At 38.7% G+C, this 16242-nt stretch overlaps 1 protein-coding gene across 2 annotated transcripts in view; it reads right to left on the minus strand.

Moving 5' to 3' along the window:
• Nucleotides 1-3450: 3450 nt before the first annotated feature.
• MTURN (maturin, neural progenitor differentiation regulator homolog) overlaps nucleotides 3451-16242 on the minus strand; it is a 34601-nt gene continuing 21809 nt past the window's right edge. For both annotated transcript variants that reach the window (XM_087917910.1, XM_026717790.2), the window contains exons 3-4: nucleotides 9094-9216; nucleotides 3451-4491 (exon numbers count right to left, since the gene is read on the minus strand). In XM_087917910.1, coding sequence (XP_087774036.1) covers nucleotides 4384-4491; nucleotides 9094-9216 — 231 coding nt within the window. In that variant the 3' untranslated portion in view covers nucleotides 3451-4383. The remainder of the gene's footprint in view (nucleotides 4492-9093; nucleotides 9217-16242) is intronic.

Raw genomic sequence — 16242 nt, forward strand, 5'->3', positions numbered from 1 at the left:
TGTGAAGCCACCAGATGTAGGCTGCAAAAATCCAGATACTCCCTTACCAATGATCTAGTAAATATCTGATTTTTCATATATCAGATTTGACAGTACTATATAAATGAATGTTGAGAATATACAGCAGATAAGCAGCAAGCTAGGTAAGAACGTATTTCCATAGTGGCTTTGTTCAAATGATACACTGTGACTGCAGAGTTAGCCAAATTATAAAGCATACAGAACAGCTAATCACATGGATTGGAATCACAGATGCTAGTCAATAAAGTTCTTGGCTAATTTGTAGTTCTATGTCCTTAAAAAAAACAGCTAGCGGGTAAATTTAGCCTGAGTATGATTACATGTTACTTTTTCTTCTAGTGCCCTCTTGCTAGTGTTAAATGGAACCTACATCTTTAAATTCAAAAGTTTAATTCAGAAGTTTAAATCTTCCGTATTATATTTGCAAAGCTACAGACAGATGTTAATGTGTTAATAATACAATGAATTATCCAGAAAATTCAACTCTACTCTTCAGATTATTCTGAATTGTTAAATAACAAATGATCAAAGAGTAAGAACTGGTAAACTTCTTTAAATGTCTGAAATACATACATACAGAAACATACACAAATTGACAGTAACATAATTCACAAATTATGCTGAACTGAACTACAATGCTCTTAAGTTTCATTTAGCCAAATTACTGTTTATCAACCATGGTTATATAAACCATAGTTTACTGTAACACGCAAACCCAATCAGTAGTGTGTGTGTGTGTGTATCTATATATATCTATATATAGAAGAAATGGGTAACATAGATGATTCCTATTTTAATAGTGTCCCCTACATGAACGCTTGCTTAACATAATCTGAGACTTTATTCTTAGCTAAATGTATGGGTTGCATTTAATAATGCTATGTCTACGTACTTACTACATTGTGATCAAGGTCTACATATTTAGAAGCAAGTCTTATTACATTAAGTAGGACTTACTTCCTATATACATCTGCAGATTTATAATGCTAATTTGTTTTAGAGACCAGACATGGAATATAAACAGTGTTGAAGACAGGAGCAGAAAGCAGTGTGGTACATTTTATTTTGATATTTTCAGCCATTCATTCTCTCAGCCCAATCTACCTCACAGGGTGGTTGTTATGGAGAAAATAGGAGATAGGAGTATTATGAATAGTCACTATTTTGAATTATATATAAAAATATGAGGATAATGATAATATTTAAAACAATCTTCAGTAGCAACAAATTCCAGAAGAAAGTACTCCCCCCCCAAAACTTTCTTTGGAAATAGTCTTGACAGAGACAATGATATCATTAGAAATTATAAAATTTCTTTATTAAAGACATTTAAAATAAGATATCTTTATTTTGTAAAAATTAAACTGCACTTAAAGATATTTTTCTTCTTGAAAAATCTTAGAGATGAAGTAAGCTATGCTTACTTTATATAGGAATCCAGCTGTGGGTTATATTTGGATATAGAGGTGAATTCATGGATAACGTTTTGATCAAATATTTTTTGTCTTTTTTTAAATATGGAAAACTGCTTTTAATTGTTGGTAAGTTAATCTACCCAGAAAGCTACAGAGATATAACTTTTAAAATTGTTTACATTTTGTAAATGTTGATATCAAATCTCCAAGTGCTTTGAACAAAGTGATATAAACAAGGATTATGAATGTAACATTGACATGGAGTATCAGTTATACAAACTGAAATGCAGAAATTAAATCCAATTCTTACAAAACAGATGAAACTGTTGGAGCTGCCCAAGCCAAGGATCTATAGCTGTATTTAGGCTGCCATCCAGAAGAGGAAAGTTCCTTTATATATTAAAAGGTGAAAGGTAAGGAGCCAACTAAGAAGCAGGAGACAATCACCATTTAAACCAGGGGTCCCAAACTTGCGGCCCGTGGGCCAATTGTGGCCCGCAGGATGATATCCTGTGGCCCACCGTGATATGAAAGTATAATATTAGTGCGGCCCGCAGGGGGAATGGACCTCTGAAGGAAGTCCCGCCCGCCGTTCCTCGTTGTGGCTTCTTCTCCACCCTGAACTTTAACGACTCCAGGTACAGGTCCAGACTTACTGATGATCATCTTCAAGCCATACTGAGGGTTTCAAGTGCCTCCTCTCTCAAGCCAAATGTGGCTCAGATCTGTAAGAGGAAGCGTTGTCAAGTGTCTGGCAGCAAGGAGTAAGCTGGAGAAGCCATGTTCTGAGGAACTGTTCATGATCTTCATTCAATGTTCCATTCATGTGTTCAGGACAGTTCATGTATTGGTGAAATCATTAACTGTTGATGACATTTGAGGATATTTTTTAACAACGTTTTTTGTGGAATCCCTTATGCGGCCCAGCCTCACCCAGACTCTGCCTCCAGCAGCCCCCAGGTATATTGAGTTTGAGACCTCTGATTTAAACATTGAAGGATGGCTCATTTGATTAGTTAGGGAAGAGTCAGTAAATTCAGAAAAGTACAGCTAAATAGAAGAGCTACTTCTAAATGGTGTCACAATGCAAGAAAGTGATGCAGTATATGGAATGCTGCCAATTACACTGTCATCGATGAAAGATTTCATTGGCTATACACCACATGGGGTTCAACATCAGTTCAGTAGAGGACTCTAGACCTGTAGTTAATTTACAGACTCTGCTCTTTAGGAAATGGCTGACCTGGGAGAGATAATCTGGCAACCTTTTGGGGCCAATGACCACATTTGGAACTTGGAAAACACACTGTGAAGCTCCCATAAAATCATGATGTTTAGTTACAAAACACCCATTTACCAGAAGGCAAACTAATGACATTTCTCTAACAGAAGGATTCCCAAGAAGTCTGCTGTCTGCCCCTGACATTAAATACTGAAAAGTTCTATACAAAGATTTCTTCAGCCCTGATATTTACTAAAAGGCAAACAAGTAATAATTTCCTCATCCAAAGTAGTCACAAAGGATAGTTTTCACTCACTGCTACCTCTTTTATTAATATAGACCCGTGATGGTGAACCCTTGCTATGCATGCGGGAAGTGACACACAGAGCCATCTCTCTGGGCATGCCATCAATTGCCCATTGCTCTGGGGTTCTGGTGCGCACATGAGCACTGGCCAGCTGGTCTTCACATGCGTGGGAGTGCCAGAAACCAAAAGAGCAGCTCTGCTGGCACGCATGCATGCACTGGCCAGCTGGTCTTTGCGCATGCAGGAGTGCCGGAAACCGGAAAAGCAGCTCCCCAGAGTGCATGCTGGCCAGCTAGTCTTCGTGTGTGTATGTGCGTTAAAAACTGGAAAACCAGGTGGCTGGCGCGCATGCACACACCAGTAAACTAAGCTTCCAGTTTTTGGCGCTCCTGCGTTTGCACATCAGGGAATTGTTCTTCTGGTTTCTGGTGCACGTGCATGCACCCATTTGGGTATTTGTTGCCAAAAAGGTTAGCCACCACTGATAAGAAATAAGTCTTTATTTTAAATTTACTTGTGTTTTTGTTAAAGCAAGATATGAGTGTGTATTTGATTACAAAAGTATATAAAACAGATCGATAATGTCAGTTCTGTTTTACCCTTTATCTTTAAAAATTTCAGAAAATTCTTATTTTAACAAAACCTGCATAATATTTAAGTACTATTAATGAAATGTTTAATCTATAAGGATCTTTCTACAATAACCAAAAAAGTAAATATTAAGACATTGGATATAACACCTGTCCCTACCTACACTAATACTCATTTTCATCTATATTTTAGTCCCAACTATAATCAGGACAGCCTTCATTAATGCTATGCATTTGTGTTAGAGAGAGAGAGGGAGAGAGAGAGAACCAAAAGTGCTGATTGCATTTATTCTCTGCATGGATGGTCCTCAGTAAGAGCCTGCAAGTATTTAACACACCAAGCAGTTCAACATTCAAATCACATTCAGATCAGTGAAATGTTAATCTTTCTTCTATACAAACAAAAATGATAATAATATCAACAACAACAAAAAAGACAAGTCCATGAGAGAGGAAAAAAACCCTAAGTTAACAATGGCAGAATGCTACCAAGACAACATCATAAAATCTTAACTGAAGCAGGAGTTAATTCACATCACATCTTAGCAAAGCTCATCACAGACTTTCAAAAATAATATTGCTGTTTTATTTTTAAACTTTGGGTTTGGGTGTCAGGTTTTCCAGTATAATGTACTAATTCAAAAATGCTAATGCAGAAGCATAAGACCCCACCTGGTAAGATAATACACATACATATATACACAAACATATATATACATATACATACATATACATACATACATACATATATATACACATACATACATACATATATATATATATATATACACACACACACATACACACACGCACAAATTCCTCTGAATATTACTGCTGACTGACACCCATCTGCTGAGGATCAGCTTCGGCCTCCTCTTCTTCCACATCTGCATGATATTCTTCAAAGGCATCATCCACATCTGGGAGCCCCAATAGCTTTATAAAGAAGGAAGAAATAAATTGTAAATGTAATATGAAATATGAAATAATGACATGAGAAATATAATTTATACACCAGAGTAAACCTGAAAAAAATATTTGTGGAATGTGTACTACTGGTATAATGCTTTTTATATAAAAGAAGCAAAACTAGGCTAGATTTTATTTAAAGGCACTTCCAGATAAATAACCCTTTCTCTCTCTGAATCTAGCTTTCAATACAATGAAAATTATCTTGACTAGTTTTCAATTTCTTTTGAATAGAAAGATGAAAGACAACCTAGAATAGGCGTTGGCTTACCTGAACACATTTTCTCAGCATGCCTTGGGATAATCCACACACATGGGTTGAATCTGCCTTTCTGCCCAGAGACTGAGTCATCAATTTTTGCCACACCTCTTTCTGTCAGGCCAGGAAGTCCCCTAGCCCCAGTCACAACGAAGGCACAGCCACCTGATGATCTTTGTGGCGTTGGCTCTGCCTCTCACCTGAACACTGGACCAGACGATTGCCAGGGTAGGAGTGGATTATCCCAAAGCATGCTGAGAAACTGCATTCAGGTAAGTCATCGCTTATTCTCCAGCATGCCTATGGGAGAATCCACACCAAAGCTTGCAGTCCCTATGGGGGACTGAAGTCTGGTCCTGTGAACCCCCATCTGTATATACTCATTAAAGCATTCTTCTGCCAAAGGCCACCTCTGCTGAGGCATGTGTCCAGTTTGTAGTGCCTTATGAAAGGAGATGGGGAGGACCAAGTCACTGCCCTGCAGATGTCCTCAAGTGAGGTTTGTGTCGCACAGACAGCTGTGGTAGCTGTGGTGTTCTCAGTGAATGGGCGGTTACTTGGTACAGGAATAGCCTAAGTCTCGTAGGCCTTGGCTATACAAGCCCTGATCCAACAGCCTATGGTTGAGGAAGAGACTTTGGTAACAATTGAAGATGGCTGAAATGAGACAATCAGGGCTTTGGTTTTGCGATACATCGATGTTCTTTTGATGTATCTGCAAAGTATCCTCCTTATATCCAATTTGTGCCATCTGTGCTCCCTGTCATGAAATGGAGTGGGGCAGAAGTCAGGTAGGATGATTTCCTGAGCCCTATGGGAGTTTTCTTAGGGTTATCTTAGGGATGAAGGAGGGGTCAAGGCACAGAACAACCCTGTTTGTGTGGAAGGTGCAGAGGTCCTCTCTGACTGAAAGAGCTGCCAATTCCGATATGCACCTGGCCAAGGTAATGGCCACTAAAAAGGCAACTTTGAGTGTCAAGTAGGCTTACAGATTGAAGAGGTTTAAACGGTGCCTGGGTAAGGGCTTGTAATACTATGGACAGCTTCCAGGAAGGGTACCTGTGAATCATTGGCAGTTTGAAATTGACAGATCCTTTGATGAAGGTGCGGACCACTGGATGGCGGGCTAGGGAGTCCCTCTTTCCGTAGTGCAACCGTGGACAAGGCGGCTACCTGTCTGCTCACTGTATTTGGAGAGAAACCTTTGTCAAGCCCAGCCTGAAAAAATTCCAGGACCTGTGGGATGGAAGCTGCAGGCAACTTCTGTACTAATGGCTGCTGAGGGAGGGAACAAACCAGGCTCTGGCTGGAGGGAGGTGGACCTATCCTGGTCTGCTTGCTTCTGAGCTCTGGAGAATTATTTTTTCCAATGTTCTTTGCCTTCTTTCTTCAGCTCTTGTAGGATTTCTAGAATAAAGAGCTTTTGCCTTTATTTTGTTTGCAGCCTCTTTGCTTGCAGATCTGGCCTTTCTGGGACTCTGCTTGGACCGTTCTGCACACGTGGGCTCCATGCTGTCTTGGTCAGTCATTCTGCACACTGCAATTGAGCTGCTCTCAACCCTCCAAATTTCCCCTCTAGTAGAGATTTAAGCCCTAAGAGCCTTCCCTGGGCTGTGACAGTGGCGGCCCTACCAATCTCCTTGATAGCCTGCACAACTCTGCTGTCAAAATGGCTGCCGCCAACCCCCCAAATCAGTTGTTAGGCACGAATAGCAAAAATGCCCCCCCCCATTACTCAGTTGAGCCTGGGGTTGCAATGGCGCGCTGGGGGCAATCGTAGCTTCAGTGCCCTCCCCAGGAAGAAGGGGATCATTTAGGGGCTCTCCCCTGTCTGCCTGGGCTGTTAGGCCTTCAATTGATAGTTCAGGGGAGCCGTAAAAAAGGGAGCAGGCAGAAGTACCTGTTTATGATGTTTTTTTCTCTTTTAAAAGCTTTGCAAACCTTTAGGGGAATCCACACTTTAAAATGCTGCTTTCTGCTGAAATTGTTGGAGCCAAACTTTGCTACGTCTCTATAGGACCAAGACTGAGTCATGATTGGAGCTAGGGGACTTCCTGGCCCGACAAGGGCATGGCAAAGATTGATGACCCAGTCTCTGAGCAGAAAGGCAGATTCAACCCATTTGTGTGGATTCTCCCATAGGAATGCTGGAAAACTGGCTAAGTTACAAGTGGCAGGAAAGCATCAGAAAGAACCCATGAACTTGCTTGCAAATTTTTAACATCTATTAGTGAATTAAGGCTTCTAATATCTAACTCTGTATCATCTGTTTCAGAAAAAGCTAGCCGGAGAAGGAAAGTAAAGGTGGCATGATTGAGGGATGTTTGCAAGAAAACAGATAATTTGATAAGTGACTAATTACAATAAAATTTTATCAGCATGCTTCATCTCAGACAATGTCAGAATTTCATCTGTTACAAAGAATTTTAAAATATTTCTTATTCAGAAGCTGCAGCCAATTCTAGTTCTCAGACATTCTGATATTCTTAGTAAAATACTTAACTTTGCAAACACTTGTTTGTTATTAATTTGTACATTCAAAGACATTTTTAAAATCTCCATATGAAAAAGTGCAACAAATTTATAAACTTATTGCTGCTCAATTATTGGTAAATCTGAAGGAGCTTCAGGTATCAAGAAAAATACAAGCATTTCCAGATGAAAGATGTGTAATTGCTTTCAAATTATTCAAATTATAACCATTGAAGTTTTCTTGTAATATAAGAAAAAAGGTGGAATATATATTTAGTAGTATAGTTATAAAAAAATAAGAAGCCCAGCACTGGAATTTTTTGGATTCTATATTTTTAAATTAAAATTCAACTGAAGGAGACTGACAAATGCTTTTCAATGACAGCATCAGAAAACCTTCATATGAAAACATTCCTGAAAATAAGCATCCCTTAAAAATCAGTGAAATTATCAAATTAAAACTATATTTGTCTAATACTCTAATTAAGTTTAAGGCTGCTACATATAGTTTGAGCTGGGGAACAAAAAGTTAATCTATTGTTCTGCTGATAGGTACAAAATATATCCTCAATATAAATCAACATCTAACTTATATTTGTGAAGTAATTTGCAATTCAAAACATGATTGCAAAAATGCATGACTGCATTGGGCAAAATATACACAAAATGTGTGTGTTTTAAGTACTAAAATTGAAAACTGCAGAAAGTATCATTAGTAATATGCATAAAATGCATCTGAATTCATTCATATACAAAAGGAGCCATTACTGAAAAATGAACAATAAAAATTAGTGTTGTTCATTTCTCAGACTTGGCTTCTTTTGTATGAATGACAGCAGATTAGGCATCCCAATGTTTCTTGTTCTTTTTAAATGAAACTGCTGCTTTTATTTACATAAAAAAACCATTTTCAAGTAAATGTACTTATAGCTACATTTCTATTGACAAGTCTTTGAAGTCTTGCTTTAACTACTATGTTCAATAATTTACATGATTTTGAATCATAAAATCAGTTACCAGAATGTGTAAAAGTTACACATTTGGGGCCAAAGTTTATTTTTCTGCATTTGTCTATCTCATATCAATCTACTATCAGAACATATCAGAATGTGTAAAAGTTACACATTTGGGGCCAAAGTTTATTTTTCTGCATTTGTCTATCTCATATCAATCTACTATCAGAACATATCAGAATGTGTAAAAGTTACACATTTGGGGCCAAAGTTTATTTTTCTGCATTTGTCTACCTCACATCAATCTACTAACATACGTAAGATCATTTGAAGAATTATAAGAATACTTACCTTCCATGCTATTTGTACCTGGAGAAGGTTTTACCTGAAGAGGGTGGAATAAATAAACCACAAAGAGCTAGCAACTTATTTTGTTACCTACTTTGAGTGTTTTTAGAAGTATGGAAAATATCAAAACACTATTTGAATAGGATGCATATTTTTTTCAGTTTGTGAGGTAGAGTGCTTGATCATCTATTCCTTCTGGTGAAAGTCAATACATTTTCATTATGAAATTCCCTAAAAAAGTAGTAGAAAATAGTTCCACCATAGAAATCAATATAGACATCCTCCCTATAGTTCTTTAGACCGAACATTTAAATATGAAACATAATTTCTCACTTGGCTGGGGAGTCAGTATGATCTGCCTCTGCCCCAGCAGGGAGTCTGCAAAATGGAAGATCAGAGATGGAAAAAAAAAAGTAAGACTGATGAAAATAAATTTATTTATTTGTGTTTTGCCAGATAACTTATAGACATTAGAAGAAACATATATTCCAGTGGTGTATTGAATCCAAATCTTTGGAAAAGAAAATATCCACTTACTGGTCTAAATGATTTGAAGACTTTTTCCAGAATTTCATGTAGTGTCTTTTTACCACACGAAGAAATGTAGTCCTGAGCCAACTGCAGAAAGGGCAAACAGTCCTCACTTTCACTCCAGACGTGCTGAAAGATAAGGCAAAGGTAGCCAACCAGAAATGAAAAATGCCAACATACAAATGCTATTTAAAACTCTGAAAGAGGAAGATGATACTCTGATGCTCTAGACGTTGCTGAACTACAGTCCTAGTAACTCTAGTCAGCATGGCCAATTGTAAGGGAAGCTGAAAACAATTGTCCAGCAATATCTGGAAGGTTCTAATCTGATCTGTGGAGAGTATCAAGAAGGAAGAAGCTAATACCAGCACTATGAATCCCTACCCCCAAATCCAACCTTCTCTAGTTTTAATATTACAGTAGAACCTCTGGTCACGACCGTAATCTGTTCCATGACTTCAGTTGCAATCCAATTTGGTCAGTGAGACTGACTGTGCATTTGCGTAAAAAGAAAAAGATGCGGAAGGGAAAATTGGCACGGAAGGAGAAATCGCCACTGCTGTGTTGATATCACCACTGAGAATTTGTTCGCAACCAGATGCAAAGATTTTCTGACATGTTTGATCGTCACCCAATTTGGTCATAGTCAGAAGCGTTTGTAACCAGAGGTTCTACTGTACTGTATTATAATTACATTTAAGTCCTACCTTTTCCATCAATAATATCTGCCATAAAGATATCTCTGCACACATGGGCTATTATGTGACAAGAAAATTTATACCTTTCCCTTATGCAAGCTCCTTCCTTGCTCGTAACATAGCAGATGGATAAGAAATGACAAGGTTCAATGCCCACCATTGGCATTGTCAAGCAACTACCAAGGGCTCTCAGCCAAACTCCAGAGCCTCTTGAATCTGCTGATGTTTCTTCAGTTATTAGCAGGTGAATGCCTGTCCTGGGTGAACAAGTTGTAACAGTTTGATGTTTCTCCTTCACTTTCCATTTAGTCTCCATTAAGCAAAAATTGCAAATCAAGTTTAAATAATGAATAATGCAATTAACAGGAATATAATTAGATTATATTTGCAGGTAGAACAAGATAGAGGGGAAAAACAGGTCCATAAGGTCTCCTATGCCAGTGGGCTGCTAAGGGTTTTTGTCTATTCACAACAAACTGATTTTGGGCCAATATTAGTTACAAAGCAGCACTATATTGGAAGATGATTTACTATTCTACTCATAACACTCTAATTGCCATTCACTTTTATCAATTTTTAGAAGTTACTCACACTTCAAACATTGGCTTACAATTGCCATATTTTTAATTTTTTTAGAAAAATTCTATGATTAGTTTGAACTTGCAGTTGCTCAACTTTTTAAAGAAAATCTAAAATGCCATGCATGGCAGTAAATTTGATGGACACCAATAGAGGCAAATCTTAAAGGCACAGATTTTCAAAGCCTTAGTCCAAGTTTAAAAAAATGAACCTCTTCAGGCAAATTATAGATTAATTACTGTCAATAAGATCATCCCTTCCTAAACTAGCACCTTCAAATATGTTGGATGATTGGATATAGTGACTAGGAATTTTTGCACATATTGTTTCCACGCACTAAGAAAATATAGTTTAAGAAAACTGTTTTCAGATCTTTTATCAATCAATTCTATACATACATCAAATAACAGCTTAGATTTTAAGATGCTATAGTTGAGTAATCTTGCTTATCTGTGTTTCTAAATGAGCCATCCAAAGAAATAAATCTGAAAGAAGATGATTAAACTAAGCTTTGGCAGACTATAGGAATCACTGAATCCTAGGCTAGAGGGCAAGTACTAACAAGTGCCTCTCAGTGTGTCTGCATTCTCTATGGGCTGATCAATGTAATAAAAGTTCAGGCACTCTTTGTCACTTAATGCCTGGAACATTAAAGGAAGACTTATTAACATGCATCATGAGGAGGCCAAGCTTTCTCAACACCTGGCATCACTTCAAAAAAAACAAAACTTGTCTTTGGAAGCAGCTTCAATATTCAAGAGATCTTTCAGATGACAGAAAATGGAGCATTTTGGTTGGATTGTTCAGTAGCCCAGCTTGGCAAAAAGTGTGTATGCAATAAAAATTAAATCCCAACTGATAATGATTTGTATAATAGAGGAGCAGAAGGAACAATAAAAATTACAAGGCTGGAATATTCTATTACATCCTGCTATCATTGTTTTTCTGTGATAGGACCTATAAAATTTTTTGCATTTGCCATCCAGTTCATGATGGAGCTTAAATATTTTAAGCAGACTTTCTAAAATTCCTATTCTGTGCATATTGGTAGATAACATTTTATTGCTTTCATGTTTATAAAATGTCTAGAACCATTAGGAGTGAATAGAATAAAATCTGTTCAATAAAATAATCACTGATAGCTCATCTACACCAAGAAAAATAGCAGAACTAAGTATGTTGAAATAAAATAAATGCTTTGCTTTTTATTTTTGTTGTTTAATCTTCTTTCATTTCCCTTTCCTTTCTCAGTTTATTTTCTCCAAACTATTGAATTTTAGATTGTAAGATCCTCAGACAAGGATTGTCTTTTTATGCTTTGAAAGCCCATTCACGGATGAATGAATAAAAATTCACATTGGAAAAGATTCCACTATAGTTGTGTAGGCAATTGAAAGGAAAAAATAGTAATTAATCTACACGTGAAAGAGGCAGAAAAAAGCAACATGCAGACCTGGATATTTTAAATGATAAAATTAAATAAATAAATTCCCAGATATAAACATTGGCATAAATTATACCACCACCCCATCTAAATTGTATATTTGGATATTTGTTTAAAGGTTCAAAAACTAAACTGAATGAAACTAAAGCCATGAATTCCTTCTTTCCCTCCTACTGTAGGTTGATGCGAGTGAAAATCTTAATTTGATTTAGGACAAGTTCCATACTTTTCCTAAATAAAAAGCTCTGCTTTACAGTGGTTAATAGCCAGAATCTCATCCTGAAATTAAGCCACAGCTCAAGATTTGTCCCTTAATAAACTAGGAACTTAGCATTCAAGTTTTGGCAACAGAAAAAAGAAAGAGAAGCCTCATAGATTATGAAGATGAAAACCTGAAAGCTAACAGTGAATGAGATGGGAAGATAAGTTATAAATGTACAGGGATTAACACATTTACAGATGCTGCAAGAATGGAAAATTTAATGGTCTATTCTTGAAAAGCACTAGTTAGCACTAACTCACAGAATTAGTTGAAAGTTAGTAAAGCCATGGAAAGATAAAATCAATGTATACAACCCCTCCTCTGTGATTCAGCACTGAGACAAAAAGTATTTAAATAATTATCCTTAAATGAAGGTAAAATGGTCATTGTGCTCTTGCCCAGAGTGTTTTCTGGTATTCCTATCTAATTCTACAGCCCTGAGATTTCCTCAAGGCATTCTATCCAAATACTGGTAGCAGTTAAGGTCAACCCTACATAAATGTTTCAAGAATAGTCAAAAACAGTTAGGTGCGGCTTTAATATTAAGAGGAGAAAAATAATGCTTTTATTAAAGTAACAGTACACACACAGTTAAATACATGGTTGCTAGCTAACAAAGAGAAAAAAGGAGGGTAATTGTTTTTGCTTCCACCGTAGCAGCTAAAAAAAAGATTAAGCAAGGTTAATTTTTTTTCTCTCTGTTAAAAACAAAGCTGTATAAAATATACAGCTAAACTGTTCTGTATTCTGTACAGTGGTAGATTTTGTCTTCTGTTCAGATGCAGATAGATAAACTCAACAAAACTTTCATACAAAGTCTTTATTATTGGTTCATCAAGTATCCTCATAACTCACATTTGTGATGAAGTTCTTCTTAATGTCCAATCCTTTGCATATCTGTCTTGTAGGTAAAAAGATGGTTATCTCCTTATCCCTTTCCTCCCATCTTGTAGCGGTAGAGGTAGAGCAGCTACCACGAGTCCATGAATTCAGGCAAGAGTGAAGAAACCTCCCCCAACCGATCGAGGGTCAATTTAGTGACCAATCAGGATTACAGATGTGGTCACGTGACATGGACTACATTTCCCAGGATACCTTAACTACATTTACCATGATGCATTCCCTTAAGGAGACAGCTCACAATTGCTAACTAACTATCCAATTCCCATACACTGGCTGGACAGCACACTCTCCACCTGGAATTGTAAATTCTACTATTAAGAGAAGAAAAAAAAGGAATTAACTATAAACTAAGATAAGCAGTAAACAGTAATACTAACTGAATAGCAGATAACGATATAACTAAGATAAACAGTTAGCTATATAACTAAGAGAAACAATAAGCATTAATAAAGCATCAAACAAACCAAAGCATGCAAAGCTTGAGGTTCAATCTTCAAGTTCAGCCTCTTGGTGCAAGTCTGCTGGTCACCTCTGGCGGCCTTTTAGGGTGTACAGGTACTCTTGGTGGCAATGGTGAGAGTCTGGTGGTCGCTTCTGGTGGCTGTTTAGGGTTGGAACAGTAACCTTGCTTCCACATTGTCAAAGGGTGTCAGGAAGCTGTTGGAAAGGGTGTTGTGGAGGCATATGCTCGTGTAGAGCACCTTAGTGGATGTCTGGTGGTTGCTGGCGGCCATTTAGGTGTCCTAGCGAAAGTGTACTGGTTGCCGGTAGCCTTTTTAGGCATTCTTGTTTTCGATGGTGCTAAAAGGCATTGGAATGGATGGTGCTAAGGCATTTGCCTGGGTTGGGGCCTGCATCCGTTAGACACTGACAATTCCTGAGATTCCCCAACCCAGTTATGTAGGGGGCTGAGATCCAAATAATTAATCAATATTATCTGTTATGCATTCATTATTAGGGGAAGGGTAAAGGGCTGAATGTGACCACCCCTTGACTAAAAATTGCTTTAAGATTGTAATTGGGGTCCTTTATTAGCTTTTGAGCCAGGGTCCTTATATCTTGGTACCAAAATAAAAGTATAATTTTGGACCACGCCTTGTGTCCAGAGACTTATTGGCTTTGACACCAAGCAAGAGCCCAGTTTGGGGACAACAGCTGCACTTCAAAAAGCAAGCAATGGTATGCAACAAAATTTAAATTTGATTTAGCTAGTTAAATCTTCATCTTTTTTTACATTAAAGACTGAAATTCCCAAACAATCTTTGGAGTCTTTTCAGCAATTATATCCAATAAATGGGGAGATCAGAGATGGCCTTCAAGTTACAGGTCATACATCCTCACAACAACCAGGTAAGGTACATTTGGACAAAAAGATAATGACTTTGTGCTGGTTAGACGGTATATAGTTAGTTGGGAATTGGAAGCTGTCCCCTTAAGGGAATGCTTCATGGGAAGTGTAGTTGATGCCTCATGGGAGATGTAGTTCATGTCATGTGGTCACATCTGAAATCCTGATTGGTCACTGAATTGACCTCTAGTTGGGTTGGGGGAAGCCTTTGTTCATTCTTGCCTAGAGTCAGCATTGTGCTGGAGCTTCCCTTGCTGTATTGTTATGGGATGAAAATAACCATCTTTTCACATTATGAAGACGACTATGCAAAGACTGGACATTAGATGAATCTCAACATAACTGAGTTATACCTTGAGGATGACTAATATAATCCAATAAAGAAAACTTTGTATGGAAGCCTTTGTAGTGTTTAACTACCTGTCTCTATATTCAGCCAGAAAATTAGAGAGGCAGCATAGTGAAAAAATGTTTAATCTGATTTCCTAAGAAAGTGAAAAGGGGCGTTGGTATTTACCTGATACGCCCATTCTATTTGAGCTGCGAGGAGAGATGGAGGTGCTTCAGTCTCTGCTTGCTTAGGCTGAGCTCGAATTGAGGAACACTCCTCCTCTTCCACGTGACTCTTCCAGGGCGTTCCCCAGTTTTGCGAAAGCAAGTGGAAAAAAAGGTTGCTCCTATCCCTATCACCTAAATAATTTTTGGTCCTTGGCCGAGAGAGAGAGGCCCCACCAGACGGAAATTAGGGTGGGGCTGGATGCTCCTCGCAGTTCAAATAGAATGGGTGTATCAGGTAAGTACCAATGCCCCTTCTCCTATGAGCTGCTCGGAGCATCCAGAGATGGGACATACCAAAGCTTGGCCTATCCTAAGGGAGGGACTCCGTCTGGTCCTGGATCTCCCTAGGGTCCCTAAAAACACGTTGCAGGACCCGCCTGCCAAATGAAGCCTCCGCAGAGGCAAACAAGTCAATTTTGTAGTGCCGAATGAAGGGGGAAGGTGACACCCAGGTCGCTGCCCGGCATATTTCGATTATTGGTGCCTGGGTAGCCCAGGCCGCAGAGGTGGCTGCACTCCTGGTTGAATGGGCTGTGATGCCCTTAGGGACCTGAAGGGCCTTGGACTGGTACGATTTTGCTATGGCCACCCTAATCCATCGTCCTATGGTAGACGATGACACCCTGTGTCCCAGAGTTTTGGGTTGGAAAGAAAGAAATAGGGCCTCCGACTTCCTGAAGGGCTTTATGTGTTTGATGTAAATTCACAGCGCGCGTCTTACATCGAGTTTGTGCCATTGTTGTTCCCTTTCCTGTGACGGATTGGGACAAAAATTTGGGAGGATGAGCTCCTGAGTTCTGTGGAAAGCCAAATTGACCTTTGGTAGAAAGGTGGGGTCGGGTCGGAGAACCACCCTATCTGCATGAAAGACACAGAGGTCTTGCCTGACAAACAGGGCTGCTATTTCTGAGATACGTCGGGCTGATGTAATGGCTACCAGGAAAACCACTTTATATGTTAGGAACTGGAGACCCGTCTCCCTCAAAGGCTCGAAAGGCTCTTTGGTAAGGGAGAGGAGGACTTTATTGAGGTCCCAGGTGGGATAACGGTGCACTGGTGGGGGCGTAGGTTGGCAGCCCCTCTAAGGAAAGCTCGGATGAGGGTGTGGTGAGAGAGGGAACTGAGACCCTCGTAAGAAAGGACTGATGACAGAGCAGCTACCTGACACCTTAGTGTGTTAGGAGACAGCCCCTTGTCAAGTCCCTCCTGAAGGAATTCTAAAATTTGAGCAATGGAGGGAGAAACTGGGTTAATTTGAAGTTTGTTGCACCAACGACAGAAAATGGTCCATGTGGCATTATAAATTCGGGTGGTTGATGGTCGTCTGGCAGCTAGGATGGTATCAATGACCTTATTTGAGAGC

This window comes from Pseudonaja textilis, chromosome Z, assembly GCF_049901715.1.
Source record: "Pseudonaja textilis isolate UNSWEBS1 chromosome Z, rPseTex1.2, whole genome shotgun sequence".
Taxonomy (NCBI): domain Eukaryota; kingdom Metazoa; phylum Chordata; class Lepidosauria; order Squamata; family Elapidae; genus Pseudonaja; species Pseudonaja textilis.